This window comes from Cygnus atratus, chromosome 3 (genome assembly GCF_013377495.2).
Source record: "Cygnus atratus isolate AKBS03 ecotype Queensland, Australia chromosome 3, CAtr_DNAZoo_HiC_assembly, whole genome shotgun sequence".
NCBI lineage: Eukaryota > Metazoa > Chordata > Aves > Anseriformes > Anatidae > Cygnus > Cygnus atratus.
This window is the reverse complement of record NC_066364.1, coordinates 105,224,423-105,243,793: the sequence shown is the minus strand read 5'-3', so window position 1 is coordinate 105,243,793 and position 19,371 is coordinate 105,224,423. Positions and strand designations below refer to the sequence as shown.

Here is a 19,371-nt window from a genome sequence, read left to right as displayed (position 1 = left end):
AGAGAGCAAGCCTTAATTTCATAATCTCATGCTACTGATACGTAGGAAAGCTCTTTAGGACCACACTATGTAGGAAATATTATAACACTGTAGTGTGTTGATATTTTAATTATCAGTGTGTTTTTGAAGATCCCCAAAGTCACTGTCATGCTCTGCTGACCTAGCCCTTCATGCTATGGTTCCCCTTTGTATAGATTTTCTCCAGGAGCAAGGGAGATGTGTAATGGGCTTACTCTTTCATTTTATCAGACTTGTGTCACAGAAAGAGGAGGAGAATGAAGGAAACCTGAAAACTTCAGTTTGGCCAGGAGCCCCACCACCACCACCTCCTTGGGGGAGTGGTGAGGGGCGTGTAGCAGAATACTATCTATAGAAACAATATTTAAGATCTACTTTACTTGCAGAATGGTTATGAAAAGTGTTGGCTGGCTGGGAATCACTGAGTGGGACCTCCTGGACTTGCTGGAGGGGAAGGTACTCCACCCTGCAGTGACACTGTATGGGAGAAGAGTATAGTGTTTCCTATACCAGCTCTCAATCCTTCTGAGTAAACAGTTGCCCAGTTTTGCTTTGTTTTTTGTTTTGTTTGGATTTTGTTTTTGTTTTGTTTTTAATGGTTTTTCTGGGCTGTAAGCATGACATAAAAGTGTTCAACAAGTAATTAGAATCTAGCTCACACCATAGATTTATAATCAACAGATTACAAATGGCCAGAAAAAAAAAAAATCATAGATTGCAAATCGCAAACTTTAAGTTCTCTCCAGTTCACTGTTAACAGTACTTTTTGTTTGCTTCTCTATCCAACAAACTTTAAGTCCATTTTCCAACCAGGATAATATTAACAAGACTTGGGTACTAGATATGGAAGATTTACCTCAATGTATTAGCTTTTGGGTATATTGCCTTATTATAAAACTGAAGGTATTAAGTGCTTCATACCTCTTGGCTATGGATATTTTTCTTTTTTCTTTTTTTTTCCTCATATTTATTTTTATATAAAGGCTTCACATAAACCCTCTCTATTGGATCATAGGCCATCTCTGCACAAGTTGCGTTCTGGGGCTTAGTATTGTTTCACTGAATTCTAGAACAGAAAAAAACGTTCACATCCATTGTTTCCTGTTTGTTCTCAATCCCAGTTACTAAGTTTATACTGTATTTTATTTTATTTTATTTTAGGAAATTAATCTTTAGAAATAATTGTCATGAGGATACACAAGAAGGAACAGAATCCTGCTACCCTCCTCCCTTGGGGTGTGTAGAGATACACATCCAGCTGTGACAGCACACAGCTCAAGATTTCTGGAGTATTTACCCAGCTTCTTGGATAGGTTTGGCAGCCAGATGCAGGTTTTTTTTTTTTCTTTAATGCCACAGCTGCTCCTCATATATGTATGGGTAGGGTTGTCTGTGCTAGATATACAGTGTTAGTGCACAGTGTTTTAGTTTACTGCTTCTTACTTCTTACTATCTTATTTCTTACTAACAAAGTTAAAGATCTGTCTCTGCTTCAGTCAAAGGCATGACAATTAGCTCTGTCAACATAGCTAAGCTGTTTTAAAATCGTTCCCTTCAAACAGCGGAAGAGCGCTGAAGAGATAAGGCAGCATAGGGTGACTGAATATTCGTCTGTCTGGTGATGCACCCCAGTCTTGCACTGGTACCAGCACCTGAACTAGGTAGCTTAAAGATGCAAAGAGGTGCAAGAACTGCCCAGGTGCCTCTAGTAGTTCCATCTATGCAAGAATCATTTCAGCAGGATTAAGAGTAAGAAACAGTAAACATTAATTTTACTTACTTAAGGCAGTTGGGTCTTACTCTAAGCAGTTATGCTGGTTTCAAAAGATACCATTTTTTATTAAAAAAAAAATCCAATTGAAGAGTTTGAATTGAGCTGTGAATCAATTGTTCTGTGGAGAGAAATGTGTTCACATACAGAAATTAAAAAATAAATTAAGCTGTCTCCCGTAGAATTTGACCCTAATTAAGGTCAACTCCTCCAGATAGGTAATTAATCATGAGTCCTTATTATAGCTTAGTCTCTCTGTTAACAATAAACAGAGCATTATTTTATTTTTATGGTGAGAATAAGTCATTTAATTGATAGGATTCTGCAGGAGGCAAGCATCCATCAGCACTGAAAACGATGCACTGAGAACATTTTAAATTAGAACAGCATTAGTTAAATTACTCATAGAGTAAAACTGCAAAGCTTAAGACTGTGCATCTGCAAATGTCATACCTCTGTCACCTGTTGCTTATAAACAAAAACACGTCTATCAGTAAAAGAGAAGACAGTCTGTGCATTGAGGTGATTACAAATATTAGTACTAAATATAATCATTCTATTAGAATCTAGTTTACCTGTTTTTCCTACTCTGCTCATCATCATAATACCTGAACACCATTCACTGGGTGGTATTAACAAATATTTGTTATGCTATTTTGTATTCTCAACCCCTCTGTATGGAGTGTGTGCAGTAGGATGTTTTGTCTCACCTCATCATTTATATGTGTGTGTGTGTACGTAAAACATATGTGTACATAGAATATACACACACATACATATAAACATACCTACACAGAGGCATCTACGTACTTGTATAGATCATGATGTATTTAAATAGGTGAAAAAAAAAAGGTGGAAAAGGTTTTTTTGATAGTCAATGCCTTTCTTTCTACCTTGAGTTTAGTTTCTGAGTGCAGGATGCAGCACAGAAAATAATTATAATTATCTAAGAGGCAAAATAACTCCACCTGTAATATAAGAAGCAAAGCTTAATGGAAGAGCAGCTCCAGTTGTTTCCTTGTTTGCGGTATGTTCTGTTGCTGGAGTTTATGGAGATTCTTCACAGCAGAATGGGCACAGTACTACTTGCACAATGCTGTGCCTGAGCAGTCCCCAGGAGAAGCAGAGCTGCCAGAGGAAATAGAAGAATGCTTACTGGGGAGATCTATCAATTACAAATGCCCTGTGTTATGGGGAAAGAGCCAGAAAATGATAGTAATTGTACAGGCCAAGCAGAAGTAGCAAAAAGCTAGCTTCACTTCAGATCAGAAAAAAACGTGTATGATGTTTTCTAATGATACTACTGCTTAATTGGACCATTTGTGGGCAAAGAACTATTTGGAAAAAATAAAATAGAAGAAAATGAGAATACATTTTGCTTTTTACAGCCCTAAAGTTTACGTATTTAGTGAAGAATGTCTGAAGGGCTGTATGTGTGCCCAGCCGCACATGCAGGCATGCACACCTACCTTGCCGGATGCTACACCAAAGACATTTTGAGTCTCATGCTCTTTAAAAAATTGCTCAAGAGTGGTTAGCTCACATGTGGAAATCTCACCTCTAATGTTAGCACAGTCAGCAAGACATTGGGTCATCTGCTGCAAAGCACAAGGCATTCCAAAAGTAAGCTACCTAGAAGGCTACGTAAGACATACAATTTTTACCCTGCTCTTTTTTTTTTAAATAAATCTTAAGATTAGAACTTGTTCCAACAGGTCATTGAATCCCCTTCATGAGTGCACCTGTGTTTTCTGTCCTCCCTTTTAGAGATGCTCATTCTCTTTTGTTTAGTTGAGTTGTTTAGTCTTGAGAAAAGGAAACTGAGGGGAGACCTCATCGCTCTCTAAAATTACCTGAAAGGAGGTTGTAGTGAAGTGGGTGTTGGTCTCTTTTCTCAGGTGACAAGTGAGAGAACATGAGGAAACAGCCTCAAATTGCATCAGGGAGGTTTAGATTAGATATCAGGAAGAATTTCTTCAAAAAGGGGTGGCTAGGCATTGGAACAGGCTGCCCAGGGGAATGGTAGAATTGCCATCCATGGAGGTATTTAAGAGATGTGTGGATGTGGTGCTTAGGGACATGGTTTAGTGGTAGAGTTGACAGTGTTAGGTGATGGTTGGAGTTGATGATCTTAAGGGTCTTTTCGAACCTAAATGATCCTATGATTCACTGCTCCCTGATGTATTTGCTAAGGCTTAAAATCTGACCAAATAGGAGCAAATCTTTTCACAATAATCAAAGATTTGCATGACACAAGTCATAGATATGCCAGCCAGCTCCATTGCATTTTGGAGTGGCTGAGGTACTAGGAGAACATGAGAATAGCAGTAGGAGGCAGAACCTCTGAAAAAAAGTGACGAGTAACTCTAATGAGAGATCTCCTGGTTTTACGATTTCAATATTTCTGAAGTGGCGCTGTCTTCAGTGGAGTTACTTTTAACTTTCAGAGATAAACATCTGCCAGGCATATCAAAAGCACAAAGGGACAAAAGAAGATGCACTAAGGGCAGCAAACAGGAATACACTGTCAGTGCGGTTAGAGTAACGTCTTCAAAAGTTGACTGTTGTTGCCTAACAAAGACCTCATTTAAAAAGTGACAATTTCCAATAGTATTGCAAGTCTATTGTAAATTATATAAGAAGTGATGAATTTGTAACTAAAAGTATAACATTATTTAATTTCTATGTGCAAATTGAAGATAATGATGCATTTTGCAATTTTGGCTGTTAGTGGCTCTTGCTTTATGTGTTGTAAAGCAATTATTTATATACTGATAGGGTGTTTTTGTTTTTTGTTTTTTAAATACCATTGTGTTCATGAAAACAAATAATGTGTTTGGCCATCATTCAGCCTGATGTTGATCATTCCAGTGAAGCAGCAAAATTCCTGACTGTTCCCTTCATTGGAGAGACATCCAGAACCTGACACTACTAAACTCTGGTGTATGCAGAACTCCTGTGCCATGGGTTAACTTCTGGTTTACTTTTGTCTGGTTTGCTTGAGGTTAGCCTTTTCAAGTATCTGGCAGGTTTGTTCGAAATACAAGTAAGTTCATTTGCAAGCTTCATACATTTTGAAGAACACATTGTTAAAACTGCTTATGCTATTTTGTGATGCTTCCTTCAAATATTTCTTCCTCGTAGGAAGCTGTTGATTTCCTTTAAACAGCTATTTTATTACTTCATGGCTCTTCTCCTCCACAGAGTGTTTTTTGTTTGTTTTTGGTTTAGTTTTGTGTGTGTCTTTGTTTTGGTTTGGGTTTGTTTTTTTTTAAAAGATGCCAAAGCAATCTCATTCAAACCTAGGGTACTGTTAGCAGCAGTAGCAGAGGAAAATGCAGAGACAGCTATCAACTTTTGCTTTCCCCTTCCAGCTACAAGTTGGATTTCACAGTCCAGTCAACTGGCAGTGTTTGATCACTTCATGTGCTCCATGTAGTCAGTGTAAGGTTTTTACATGCTCTGCTGCATTAAGTGATCAAAAGAAGTAAGATCCTCTGTTGTAGCATTGGTAATAGGCTACTCTGCATTGCACATCTCAGCACAGCATGCAGGGAAATTGTCAAATTGCTTTTGATTCTGAAAGATTTTCAAGGTGACAAAAAGATAAAAGAGACGACTAACGTAATGTATTTAGTACGTAGTATTAAAGCTTGCTATAGGATGACTCTACACTTGATGGTAAGAGAGAGAAAGCTGGTTACAGGAAAAGACAGGAGAGCTCAGAAAATGAGACAATGGCCAGGATTTGCCTTTCTGCATGTCGTACCAGCCCTTATCTGTAGCTCTGCTATCTGGTACATAGCAGACCTATGTTTTCTTGTGTAAGGCCTTTTCACTTCACTGTGTGTGTTTCATAGACCAGTGTTCAATGTTGTTCTATAATTTCTCCTGAACTTCTGAATTTCTGCAGATATGTATCATTTCAGATGTACAGTAAGTTTCTGAAGTGAAACTATCACATTTTCTTTATTTTTCAAGTAAGAGGCAAAAATATTAATCCAGGTACACTGTTTAGGTGTGAAACTTTCAAATCATTTAGCCACCAAGATAAATTAGGACCAGGTTGTTTCCAGCTGGAGGCCTCCGACCAAGAGAAGGGTTAGGAAACACTTCTGCAAATTTATTTCTATACAGGCAATCAGAAGAATAAAAGAACGCAAAGCCCTCATTTAAACAAAAGTGATTAAATTACTTTGTCCCAGTGTCAGTGGTCTGTGGATATATTCAAGATTACCATTCATATTAATGTGAAGCTTTTAAAGGCTTGAATGGTAGGTAGGAATTCAGTTTTCATTACAGCTCAATAGGAGTTGGGTGTCTAACACAATTTTTTGTTTTTAATAACTCCTTACAGGTTTTTAATATGGAAAAACTCTTTGACCCAGATTCTCAAAAAAATTATTACTTGTGTTTTCAGGAGCATGTGTGTTGTTGATCATATGGCTATTAATCATTTAGCATGAAAGCTTGCTTGAGAATTTGCTGATTAATTGCTTCTGGTCCCAGTTGTGCCTCCTACTGACTCTGACTTTGGATTTGTTTCAGACACACAAATTATTGGAAGAATTCTCTGAAGCTTTTCTAAGCACAGAAATCAATATCCTTAAAGTCACACAGCTTCTAGTGCAGATTAAATTATTCTGACATCAAGGTGCTATGTTTTTGTTTGTTTGTTCATTTGTTTGTTTGTTTTTCCCCCAGGAGTATCTTTACATTTTCAGATGACTGTATCCAGTCCTGGGAAAGCTATGTTAATTTTCTCAGTATAAAAACCCTATAAAAAGATGGAAACCAAGCCTAATTTTCACTTTGATGCTCATCTGGAAACACATGCTGACATATGTGAGGGGAGAAACAGTTTGTCTTTGAGTAGCTAGAGCTCCCAAATAGTTGTCATTTCTCAGGCTGAGCATGCTATATTTGAGGTGTACAGGCTCACAGGTGCCTGTCTGCATGGAAAATAAGTGTGCAAGAGCAAAGTCAAGGCATGTGAGTTACCTTGGCCAAGCTTTCTTTCCCTTCAAATGAGACTCCGTTTGGTATAACAGCATCTGTAGTCTCTTCAACCCATCCATACCAGCTCACCACAACTGGGAATTCTTGGGTGAGATGCTAGCAAGGTTAAGGCATTTTTGTGCTACAAGTTTGTTTTGACAGAAAGTACCACGTTAAGAGCTGACTACTTAAATTGTTCTTTATTGCATATTGTCAGAAAAATTTGATTTTGTGTACTGCAGTAATGATGCTGAGTGGATAATAAGATGCAGTATGCTGCTGCTGCGGGCTCTATACCATATGTCTTCTCTAACTATTGCATTTTGGGGGGCTGGTTGTTAGGGTAATTGTATCATCACAGTAATTCATCATCAGAATAAGTTGAAATAATATTGCTATGATATATAGCAGTAAGAATTATGATGTTTAATTCTAAAAAAAAACAGTGCAGACTGGGAATTGAAAATGCAGTGTCAGAATTGCAGATTTATACATATTTCTACATTTTCTGTTTACTGAGTTTTATGTGTAAATCAAATGGCTGTAACAATATTTAGAGCAATTTGTGACAACAATTATGTAGTATCATAGAATGGCTCAGGTTGGAAAGGAGCTTAAAGATCATCTAACTCCAACCCCCTGGCCAGAGGCAGGGATGCCACCTACTAGATCAGGCTGGCCAAGGCCCCATCCAACCATGGGGCATCCACAACTTCTCTGGGCAACCTGTTCCAGTCACTCCCTGCCCTTACAGTGAAGAATTTCCTCCTAATGTCTAATCTAAATCTATCCTCTTTTAGTTTAAGACCATTCCCCCTAGTCCTATCATTATCCACCCAAGTAAAGAGTGCTTCTCCATACTTTTTATAAGCCCCCATTAAGTACTGAGAGGCTGCAATGAGGTCTCCCTACAGCCTTCTCTTCTCTAGGCTGAACAGTCCCAGCTCTCTCAGCCTTTCTTCATAGGAGAGGTGCTCCAGCCCTCTGATCATCTTTGTGGCCCTCTTCTGGACACGCTCTAACAGGTCCACATCTTCCTTGTGCTGGAGGCCCCAGAGTTGAACACAGTACTCCAGGTGGGGCCTCATGAGGGCAGAGCAGAGGGGCACAATTACCTCCCTCAACCTGCTGGTTACGCCTCTGTTGATGCAGCCCAGGATGCAGTTGGCCTTCTGGACTGCAAGCACATACTGCTGGCTCACATCAAGCCTTTTGTCCACTAGAACCCCCAAGTCCTTCTCTGCAGGGCTGCTCTCAATGAGTTCTTCTCCCAGCCTGTACTCATGTCTGGGATTGCCCTGACCCATGTCCATCACCTTGTACTTGGCTTTGTAGAACCTCATTAGGTTCATATGGGCCCACTTCTCCAGCCTGTCCAGGTCCCTTTGCGTAGCATCATCTCTTCCTTCTTTGGTATCAGCTGTACCACTCAGCTTGGTATCATCTGCAAAGCTGAGGGTGCACTCAGTCCCATCATCTATGTCATTGATGAAGATACTGAAAAGCACCGGTCCCAATACAGACCCCTGAGGGACACCACTCATCACCAGCCTCCACCTGGATAAAGAATCATTGACCACCGCTCTCTGGGTAAAGCTATTAAGCCAATTCCTTATCCACTGGATGGTCCACCCTTCAAATCTGTATCTTTTCAATTTAGAGATTAGAATGTCATGTGGGACTGCATCAAAAGCCCTTACAGAAGTCCATGTAGATGACATTGGTCAGTCTTCCCTTGTCAACTGATGCAGTCACTATCATAGAAGGCCACCAAATTGGTCAGGCATGATTTGTCCTTGGTGAAGCTGCCTTGGCTGTCTTGGATCACCTCCTTGTCCAGCATGTGTCATAACATTGCCGCCAGGAGGATCTGTTCCATGGTCTTGCCAGGTGAAGCTCAGCGGTCTGTAGTTCCCCGAGTCCTCCTTCCTACCCTTTTTAAGTGTAGGGGAAGGGATTTAGGGAGGGGTTTCCCTTTTTCCAGTCACCAGGGATTTAACCTGACTGAGCAGAAAGTGATATTTTAAAGCAGAAAGTGATACAAGTCATTATGTCATAGCAGTAAAGACTAGCTTATTCCTCTTCTGAAATGCCAAGATGGTGGGCATGGCAGTCCATGATACATTACTGAGAGGATTTTTATTCTGTGGATATATGACATTTTGTGACAAAATAAATAAATAAATAAATAAATAAAGTTGTGTCACTTCTCCACTTAGTAAGCCTCATAGATTTTATTTTTGGTTTTTAATGTATGCCTCAGTTGTAAATTAGTATAATGTTGGGCTTGTATTTCACTTACTTCTTGTAAGGGTCATTGGTTTAAGGGAAGAAGTTCCTTAATTTTTACAGAACAACGTTTAAGAGTGCAGTACCTCTGGTGGCATCTGCATGTATTTGCATACATAATATTGTTATGCTGATGGTGCTATTTTTTATACATCAACCAAGGGTATCAGGTAAACAATATTTTTTAATTATTTCTGTATTAATTTAGAAAATATATTTACCTTAATGGCATGTGACTGAGGTCATTTAAAGGTTTATGAGATGATCTTACAGAGCTTTTGAATAAAATGTTAGAACAAGATATATTGCAAATTCTCTCTCCCCTTTTAACAAAATCCATTAAACGATGGATTGAGGTCTCCAAAATTAGGGGAGGGAAAAAAAAGGTTTGCTGATGCATATTTATGATTAAAAATCTGTTTTTGAAGTGCCTTGTATTGTCACTGCTAGATGAAAAATGTGCACTATGGTTTTCACTTCGGTGAGCATGTACAGATGCTGAAGGAAATATTGGTAACATTGGTGGTTCTGCAGACAGCATTTTTCCTCTCTGAATAGTTTGAGTAGTGACTAAGTGTAGTAGTAGACAGTGTTTTGTTGCTGAGATAAATTCGAGTGGTATGTGTGAATGGGTACCACAGACTGCACTGTGCTTCTTGCAGGAATCCAATGGTAGCATTTGGGATTCCAGCCATAGCTCAAACCTTCAAGTCATGAAAAAATTTCCTAAATGCAAGCACGCCGTGTAACAGACTCTTCCCCAAGGCCTTGAAAGCCATGCAACCAGACCGGTCAACTGTAGATAAGGTCTTGTAGAGTAGTTTAGAAAGTATTGTCCATCCATCCCTCTAGTTCCACTGTCTTAGCAAGCAGGAGGCTGAGAGCCAAGTAAAGGAGAACAAATCCTTCCAGAAGCAGGGTCCAGTGATAAAGGAGGAGCAGTCAAAATTGCTGGGAGAGTGGATTGAAAGGAAGCACCACTTTGCTGCATGTTGCTCAGATTTGATATGAAAGTAATGAAATTATTTGTCAATTGCAGAGTGTCATGCCTCCAACTAGAGGAAAAAAAAAGAAAAAAAAAAGTAAAGCATGTAGTTTAAAATCATGGGATTTAACAGATTTTCAGTTCTTTCTATTAGCCTGCTCTTGCAGTAGCCCATAAGGCTTTGGGTTCTAAGCTTTTCTGTACAATTATCAGAACTAGGAACTTATTTTAAAATGAAAAGTGAGACTTTCTCATATCCCAAGGACTGCAGAGCTACGGGTTTAAGAAATAAGCAAATATGAGGAAAGATGCAAATAAATGTTGAGAACTGGAAAGAAGGATCATAGGGAATAGGTCAGTCTCTTCACTTAGCAATCGGGAAAGGGAAAAGAATTTTTGGTCTCCACCGTAGCTAAGTATTTACAGCTTTGTGGAAAAGAAGGAGAAACTGAACAGCTTCAGTCTTGTCAAATTACAACCTATAAAAGACTGAATACAGAATGGATGCACCCTACCAAACATCAACAAAAACCTTTCCTGCTTGCTTGAAGTGCCAACCTAGGACTGATAACTTTGCCTGCTAGCTGTACGATAGAGTTTTCAAGCCCCTCCTACGTTTTCTACAGTATGTCAAGCAGTGATATGCTGAAAGCTGTAATTCATCGCAGGAAATAGTTACCCTTCTGAGCTCATGAAGAGACAAAACCACACTGTAAGTACTTGGGATGAGGGAAGATGCAAGAATGTCTATGCCTATAGTAAGTTTTCCTTCAGTAGACCAAAAACTTTCCTGCAGTAGACTGAAATATTTTATTACTGCTGATGAAAATTAGGTTGTTTATTATCTCTCTTCACTCCCAGGAAGGCACGGCTCATCATGCATAATGGTTTCTTTAGAAGACAAATGCCATTGCTCCAAGCATCCCCCCTTTCCTCCTTTTTCCTCCTTTACCTCAGCTTTTATTGCTGAGTGTGACACCACATGTTAGGAATGTCCCTTTGGTCAGTCTGGGTCAGCTGTCCTGGCTGTCCCCCCTCCCAGCTCGTTGGGAACCCCCAGCCTCCTCACTGGCAGGGCAGCACAACAAGCTGAAAAGTCATTAATTAGCTCTGTGTAAGTACTGCTCAGCAATAACTAAAGCATCAATGTGTTATCGCCAGAATTTTTATTAAAAAAAAAAAAAAACAGCATCTATGAAGAAAATTAACTCTCCCAGGCAAAACCACAACAACGTTTCTAAGCCCTTCCCCAGGAAACATTTCCTCTGGAAGATAATAGATGTTAATAAGAAATACTATTGGATCACTTGGCTAAAACATATGTAGTTACTCAATTAATCTTGCAGTTCAAATGTGTCTTCTGTCCATTATACATCCCCCTCCTCACTTCCTGAGAAAACAGTACTATTTGTGCATAGACATGTCCCTAGAGGATTCATACTATAATTATTTTAATGATTCTGCATGCATTTCTATAATATAGAATATTGGCCTCTGATTATATTTGAGTGAAATTGGTCTGTTTTCTCAGTTGAGCTCAATAAATTTATTCCTTAATAAAATCAAAGTAAGCCATCAGTTAGTTCTGAGATTTTGTTAACTGCATTCACCAGAAAGTTGTGCCTCTGGGCAGTGATTTTATAAGATACAAGCTGGCAGGCATGAATGTTTTGTTTTGTTTTGTTTTTTCTTTATTTGTTCACCTGGGGGAGTCACAGTTTTATTACTTTTCTTTGGAAGTGGTTAAAGGTTGTAAGTATTATGAGCTTAGGATGTCTGTGGTCTCTTCTAAAACTACTGTTGTGCCAAATTTGCACATAGCTGTTTGACTGATTCCAGAATTATTACTACAGAGAGCAGCAAAACCCTGACAATGCCATAGAAAATATCATTATTCTGGAGATGTATATATGTGTATTTTTTACTACTGTAACTTTTATTGCTTTTGGAGTTGGCAGATCGGTAGCACAGGAGCAGGGTCTGGCAGGAAACAAATTGCACTGTCAGTTGCTGGCTTGCTTTGCATTTCACCTTTCTCACTTGGTTCTCATGTTTATCAGCATTTACAGTGCTGTCAGAGGCTTGTTAAAGCCAAGGTAGAAGAATTTAAAGCACACAATTCCTGAAAATTTGCTAGAGTACAATAGTAGCTGCCAGTGCTTTTGAAGACAAAATACATTGACATGACTGGTATATAGGCATGCACCTATACTGTCTGAGTAATCAAAACTCTTAACATTTCAGAGCACATTGGGAATATAGAATTGGACCTCCACCTCTGAGTTCTATCTTTCTGTCTAACTGGTCTCACGCTTTTATCATAGAATGGTTCTCAGCCTGTCTTTGTAGGAGAGGTGCTCCAGCCCCTTGAAAATCTTTGTGGCTGTCCTCTGGACTCACTCTAATAGGTCCATGTGTTTCTGATATTGAGGGCCCTAGAGCTGAACACAGTACTCCAGGTGGGGTCTCATGAGAGCAGAGTAGAGGGAAGAATCACCGCCCTTGACCTGCTGCCATGCTTCTTTTGATGCAGCCTGGGATGTGGTGACTTCCTGGGCTGTAAGCGTGCATTGCTGGCTCATGTGAAGCTAACTTGAAGCCATTAACATATTCATCTTCACTCTGTGAGTTTGGGTTCCTACAAGTGGCTGGACTGCAGAGGTTAAACTGTAGGCAAAGCCTATGTTGCATGTTGCATTAATGTGTAAGGTTACTTGAGGTAACACCAAGTGTCCTCATCTGCCTGGGTGGTGCTGCAGAGAGAAAGTTAACCCTGATCTCAGGAGAGCTACAAGCACAAAACACCTGCAAACTGAAAGTTATGTTTTTCTGAAGAACTGCTGGTTGGCGTTCAGTGTTGCTTAGTTTCTCTGTAGGCGAATCAGAGGTCTCTCTGCTGCTCTGTCCCAGGGAATGGTGGTGGTGTGATGCTTGCAAGCAATATTCATAGCGCTTTGTGGTTTGAAGTTCAAAGTTTCAGAGACACATGACAATATTTACACTGTTTCTTGAAATTTTTTTTACTTCTCCTGAAAGTGTCCTGTCTTCTGTCCCCTGTCAAAGAGAACATTGGAGACTTTCCCATTTCCTACATGTCTATACTCTTTTAGCTCTGTTTTAGCTGTTCTGGTTCAGATTAGATAAAGACACAATAGAAAATGAGTTGATTCCATTACTATGTTCTCTCTCAACTGGGAGAAAAATGAAACCAAGCTAACAGCTGTAAAGAGTGAAGTAGACTTCTACAGACCCTATGAACAGATCTGATTTTTACCAGGGAGCTATGAAATGATCATCTTTTCTAGTGGGCAAAAATAAACCCCTAGAAACATGAGTGTGAAATGCTCTGCTATTTCAGGTCACTGGCAAGGATAACATCATTCAACAGTAATGCTGACTTATTGTGGTACTTAGTAATACACAAACATTCCTGTAGTGCCCATCATGAGGGTGCTAAGAGGGAAATTCTGACTAAGCATTTGTCTGAGGCCATTTCTGATTGGAAGACTAACTAAAAGATTATTATGGATGAACAACTGATAAAGGAAATTGTATTTCTACTACTGCACTATGTAACTGAGGCTTGCAAAGGTTAAGAAGTGGAAATAGTAATTCAGTATGCTTCAGTTTTTAAAAAGGCAGTCCTTTCTAATTATATTAAATATCATGGGGCTGAGATCAGGTTATCTGAACAGGTTACTGTACTTCAGCTGATCCACAATAATAATTGTATATTGAGGTTTTAAAGTGCCATGCAAAATGGGGTTCTACTCCGTATCACGTTTGGCATGATAGAAGCCAAACTTAAATATTTTTAAGTCTTAATGTTATCATTAATTAAACTTGAAACTTAGATTTGCTTCCTTGTTTTATAGGAGGTTACATAAATTCCCACAGATGCTGAAGAGGTGTAAAAAAAAAAAATAAATAAATAAAATGAAACATCTCCCTTAAATATAAAGTTTTTCACGCTCTCAGCTACACAAATGAATTAGAAATACACCCAAAAATAATCTCTATAGTATATTATTAGCTATTAGAGTAATATACTCTGCTAATGCAGCTGTGTGCTTTGTGCGCTGTGCACACTACTTCTGTACAAATGTAAGGAAGTCAGGGAAACTTATTTTTTCACTTGCAGGTATGTGTGTATCAAGTAAGGCTAAAGGTCTGCACTTGTGTCTGTAAAACATTAATTTCACTTGACAGTGCCTAGCCATTTACAGTGCAGCACTACATTATCTTATTTTGGAAAAGGTGATAATATATTCACCTTTTATGCCACTTCATTTTGCCTGCACCTGTCCTATTCACAGGACAAAAAAAAATTAAAGATTAAAAAAAAGATTAAAAAATTAAAGATTAAAAAAATTAAGATTTTTTTTCCCCCTTGTCATTTTTTCATCTAAAAGAATATATATATATATATATATAGCAAATAGAAAAGCAGGTATGCAAAGTGTAGGTTATGAACAGTATAATTATGAATCACTGTGAAATTAGTCAGCTTTTTTTTAATCCTCAGTGCCTTTGATTTCTTGAAAGTGTTGTAAAAGGGTGCATATGTCACTATCATTAGCATGCCATTTTTCTGCATTTCATAAATTTTCAAAAGAAGAGATGGCATTAGGGCCAAAACAATGTTGTATTTCTTTGTATATATTTCTGTATATAAGCATATGAAAGAAACAGGTGAAGCAAGTAAGCTACTGCATCCATGGGAGAAAAGTGTTGAAATCTATTCTAAACCATAGTTGAACCAGCTGCAATAAAGAAGAACTATGGTTATTCTCCCAGGATAACTGGGAGATTGCTCTGCAACTCACACCTGAGGTGGAAGAAGGCGAGTGTGTGTGCTAGGTGAGGCAGATCCCTCATTGACACCTTATAGGCATGGAAAAGTAGGAGATAGAGAAAGTCAATAGAGAAATGCTAAGACAAACCACAAGGAGAGAACAGTTATGTTTAGAACTTGATTAAGGAACTGAGCAAGTAAATAAATTTAACAATTTGCTTTCCAGAGTCATTCTGCAAATCTCAGTATAAAATGGTCCTTTTATAGTTTTTAAAAAATCATAGCTGAAGAGGTGAGAGCAAAATGAAGAAAAGTACAACTTAGTGTGGTGAGAGCTTCCACAGGGTTGCGGAACTTTCTCCAGAGGTGATCAGCAGCTGCTTAACTGTGTAAATGGAAAATGCAGGCAGTATTGGAAGTTGCAGTCAGATATTTAAAAATAAAATAAAGTGGAAGAACTCCTGAGCTAACCACTTGGGAGACCTCCAGAGGTGAGGAGCTACAGGACACACCTACTATGAGGTGTGTTGCCAGGATAGGAAGAGAAAGAGGGAAGAGACACAAAAGTTTTGTTGGAGAGGTGAAGCTGAGTCTGGAAAGATCAAAGTGGTATTCATACCAAGAGGTATGAAATGAAATGTTTCATTGGTACATGGTAGTGTAAAAATTTAAGGAGTTTTTTAACTTTTAAGAAGGAAGTACCAGTACGAACAGCATGAAATTTCACATAAGCTTGCCACTTACTATGCACAACCCCCTAACGTCATGCTGTGCAGTTGGATTTATTTTTTTTTCTCTCCTTAATTTAATAGATGTCCTTATTCAGGCATATAATTGCTTCTATAGGAGAAAAAAAAATCATGAGGCCCTTAAGTTAAACTTTTAACACACTTTAAGTCTTTGTTAAACTCTAAATGTCCTATTAACACGTTCATTTCAATACTTAAAAGACAATAAAAATGAAAACATGCTAATATCTCAATTAACTGTAAAACCAACAGCCTTAGTCCTGGGTCTAAATGTGTGTGAAGCCTCCTTAGCTGGAGGCACTCTCAGACACAGGAGTTTACAGGCTAATCTCAGCAGAAGAATCGGTCTTGCTCTTCAGTGAGAACAAGATGCTGTCTGTTTCACAAATACCTTTCACTCCTCTCTAGCTCAGATCAGGAAACTCCATTTGTCACTTGGTCCATCCTTGTCTTAATGATTTGGAGCTAGTACAATGTGATGAAAAGGCTCTCTCCACTGGGAAAAAAAATAAAAATAAGAAATGTAAATCCTCATACTTCTTCCAAGTTTCCAAGTGACGCTCTGATGCTTTCCATTTTGAAAGCCTAAAAGGAAAGAAAGGTGTTTAATTCTCTTGAAGGTGAGGGAGGGGGGCAAAGAAAGAAAACTTGAGCTTTCATCCTCCTTTTTCCCCTCCTTGTCTTGGTCTTGGAAAAAGAGAGAACTCAATTTGGTGAGATAACTCATTTGGAATATCAATTATCTATCAAAGAAACGTCCTGGACTTACTGAACTGTCAGGAGGCTTGTCACTGTCACATGCAAGCCTTCAGAAGTTAAATCCAAGGAGGGAAGATGTTGTTGAAAATCTTTTTCTATATGACAGACTGTCTGTCTTACTAAAACAACTCTTAATTAGTTCTTCTTTTTCTCCTTCCCTTCTCCCCCTTTTGTTTTTTTCTTTAACATGCAGCACCAGGGAAAAATTGGAGTTAAATTTAATGTTGGAACGGATGACATCTCTATCGAAGAGATCAACGCAATCATTAATGATGGAAAATACCACGTAGTACGTTTCACGAGAAGTGGTGGCAATGCCACATTACAGGTGGACAACTGGCCAGTTATTGAACGCTACCCAGCAGGTAAGTGCTTACACAAACTTTTGTGTGTAAAAGGGTTGGGGATGTATGGAGAATTGATCATTTTGCTCCTCTTTTAATGCAATGTCAGCTCCTTTGCAGTGTTTTAGTAGTTAATTAAGTAGTTAAAGAGTCTGGAGCAATATGCAATTCATGATGATAGCATTTCCTAATTAATTTAAAAGCACAAATTCCAGTTATTACTGGAAGTGGAAAAATACAGTTATCAAGGCTTGAAATTGTGAGTTTGTTACTTGTTTTCATTTGTTTTTATTGGATTATTGTTTTTTTTGGGGGGGAGGAAGGGGAAAAGGCTTTGACAAAAGTTACAAAGTAAAGCGACTCCCAAATCGATCTCCAACTGATTGGGTAAAACATTTCTGAGGAATAGGTTGTCTGTGTTCTTTTAATTACAAGAGGTTATTAAAACGTTTGAATTTAGCAGAATTGTTCCAAGTGTAAACCAAAAGGTGTTCAGTTATTAGTTGAAGAACCAACCAACAAAATTAACATGCCTTCGCTTAAAAATGCAAACTATGCTATATTATTTATGTAGGCGATGCTGGTTACTTCAACATGACCACTTGTGTTAATATAGAGTTTCCTTGACTGGGCCCATATTTAATTTTATGCAAATGTCATGCACTGAAGATTACCTTGTTACTGATTTTATGCATTTTTAAAGGCAACAGTTTTTTCAGATATGCCGTCCCGTTCTCACTGAGTACCACTACTGAGCCATTAAGGGTAACTTACAAATGTGCACATTATCTGTTAACAGTTGGTATGAGTGTTTATACTATTAATAAAAAGCAGCAAATCCAGAGATCTAAGTGAAAGGTATTCTGGTTTGCCTATTTGCTATTACAGAAATGATGGTTCTGATTTAAAAGTAAAAGTTTTTTTTCCATTTTGGTGGTAGAACAGGACATTGAATATGCCATTCTCTGTTCCAATTATTGGTATTTAGGATTTGTTTTTTAAGTTGGTGTTTGGGTAGCAGTCCAACAGTTAAACTGATTTAAATAAATAAATAAATAGAAAAATATTCCACAGGTGAAATATCACCTTTCAGATAATTTCTTGGAGATAATTTAGAATTAAAAATAAAAATGAAAATATGGATCTCTGTGGGAAAGGAATTTGCAGGTGGCTTTGTGCTGTTTCACACGTCCCTGAATTAGAGATGATGAGGAAACAAGTGGTAGAATCAAAAACTTGAGCAAGGTCAAGATAAAGTAAATTGGCTACAGTGTTAAAGGTGAGCTTTGGGCAGTGGCCAATTGCTGGCTGGCTCGAGGCGTGTGTCTGAGGGTCTCTAACCAATTGTATGACAGATTTGGGCGTGTGGACAGCGCATGGGGCTACAGGGAAAGTATATGTAGTGGTGAAAAATGGCAATAGAGGTCTCCTGTTCAAGAGCCATCAGGAGTCCGTGCCTTTCATCCCTTCAGATCTCAAGTGAAATTACTATAGCAGGTACTGTCTGAAAAAAAAAAAAAAAAAAGACACAACAATTTGTATGCTAATATGTTATGAAAGAGTGACAGTTCTGGTTCTTAGCCATGATTCATGGCTTTAGGTTAGATATATCTTTGAGAGGTGTTAAACTCTTAGGAAAAGAGTTTGGAAGATACTGAATGAAATATGTCCTGTGATCTTTCAGATATTCCTGTTTCCTCCTTGTTTTCTAACTTTTACAGTGCTTGACAAATGGTAGCTGAAATAAGATGGTAGAAGCTGGGGAGAAGCGTGTTTTAGTTAATGTTTGAGCTGTATGTAGCAGAATGGAATATATATATAATACATAAATTATAAGTATGAAAATATTTTCTTTTTCTTGTCTGTTCTGTTTCTTCACAAAAATACAACATGGTTACAACAAGGATGAACTGCAGTTGAGTTCTGAGGATATTTGCACACAGAATTTGTTTACACTGAACATAGATCGATACAGAAAATAGAGTGATTTCCTTGGGATGGGATTACTGGAGGTCGATTTTTTTCTGTGACAAAAAGAAAAATTAGAACTTTTTGAGTTTCTTCCAGCAATCCATGCACAACCTACATTTGAAGGCATTTCCAGTTGTTTCATCAGTGGGGGTACAGAATTCCTTGACTTATTTTATTGCTGGATCTTCCAAGACTACTGATGGTCTTCAGTTTCCTTAAGTTTCTTTAATTTTCTTTCCTTTAGTAATATTTTATGGCTCTTTTATTCCATAGCATTGCTTTTGAAATCCGTCCTCCCTATTTTCATCTTCAATTTCTTCTCCTCTCCTTCCATCATGAAAGTGTCTAGCCATACCTTTCTTTTCTATGTTCATGCTGTTCCATCACATTAGGTATTCTTCACTTACATCCTTTTTAAACCAGTTTCTTCATAGGCTGCTATTGAGGTAACTTATAGAAAAGACACAGGCCTGTCCAGAAGACTATAATGCGTTTGACCAAGGTTGATAACTGCTCTGAAGAGATTAATGGCACTCTATTAAAAGATATCACTTACAGTTCAATTCTAAAAGTGATATAAGACAACGGTTTGGCAAATGCTGCTGCACCCAATTTAGATGTCCCGCTGCTGTTGCTGTTTTAGAGACTGACAATAGTGCTTGGCAGTACTGATTAACAAACAAATTTGCCAA

At 38.3% G+C, this 19,371-nt stretch overlaps 1 protein-coding gene across 27 annotated transcripts in view; it reads left to right on the top strand.

Annotated features, from left to right (window-relative positions):
* NRXN1 (neurexin 1) overlaps nt 1–19,371 on the top strand; it is a 731,365-nt gene that overhangs the window by 588,031 nt on the left and 123,963 nt on the right. For 26 of the 27 annotated variants that reach the window (XM_035562244.2, XM_035562216.2, XM_035562225.2 and 23 more), the window contains one exon: nt 16,558–16,729. In XM_035562244.2, the coding sequence (XP_035418137.1) occupies nt 16,558–16,729 (172 nt within the window). Of the gene's footprint in view, nt 1–10,558; nt 10,774–16,557; nt 16,730–19,371 lie in introns of those variants that run through there. The other variant, XM_050709932.1, reaches the window with a different exon arrangement.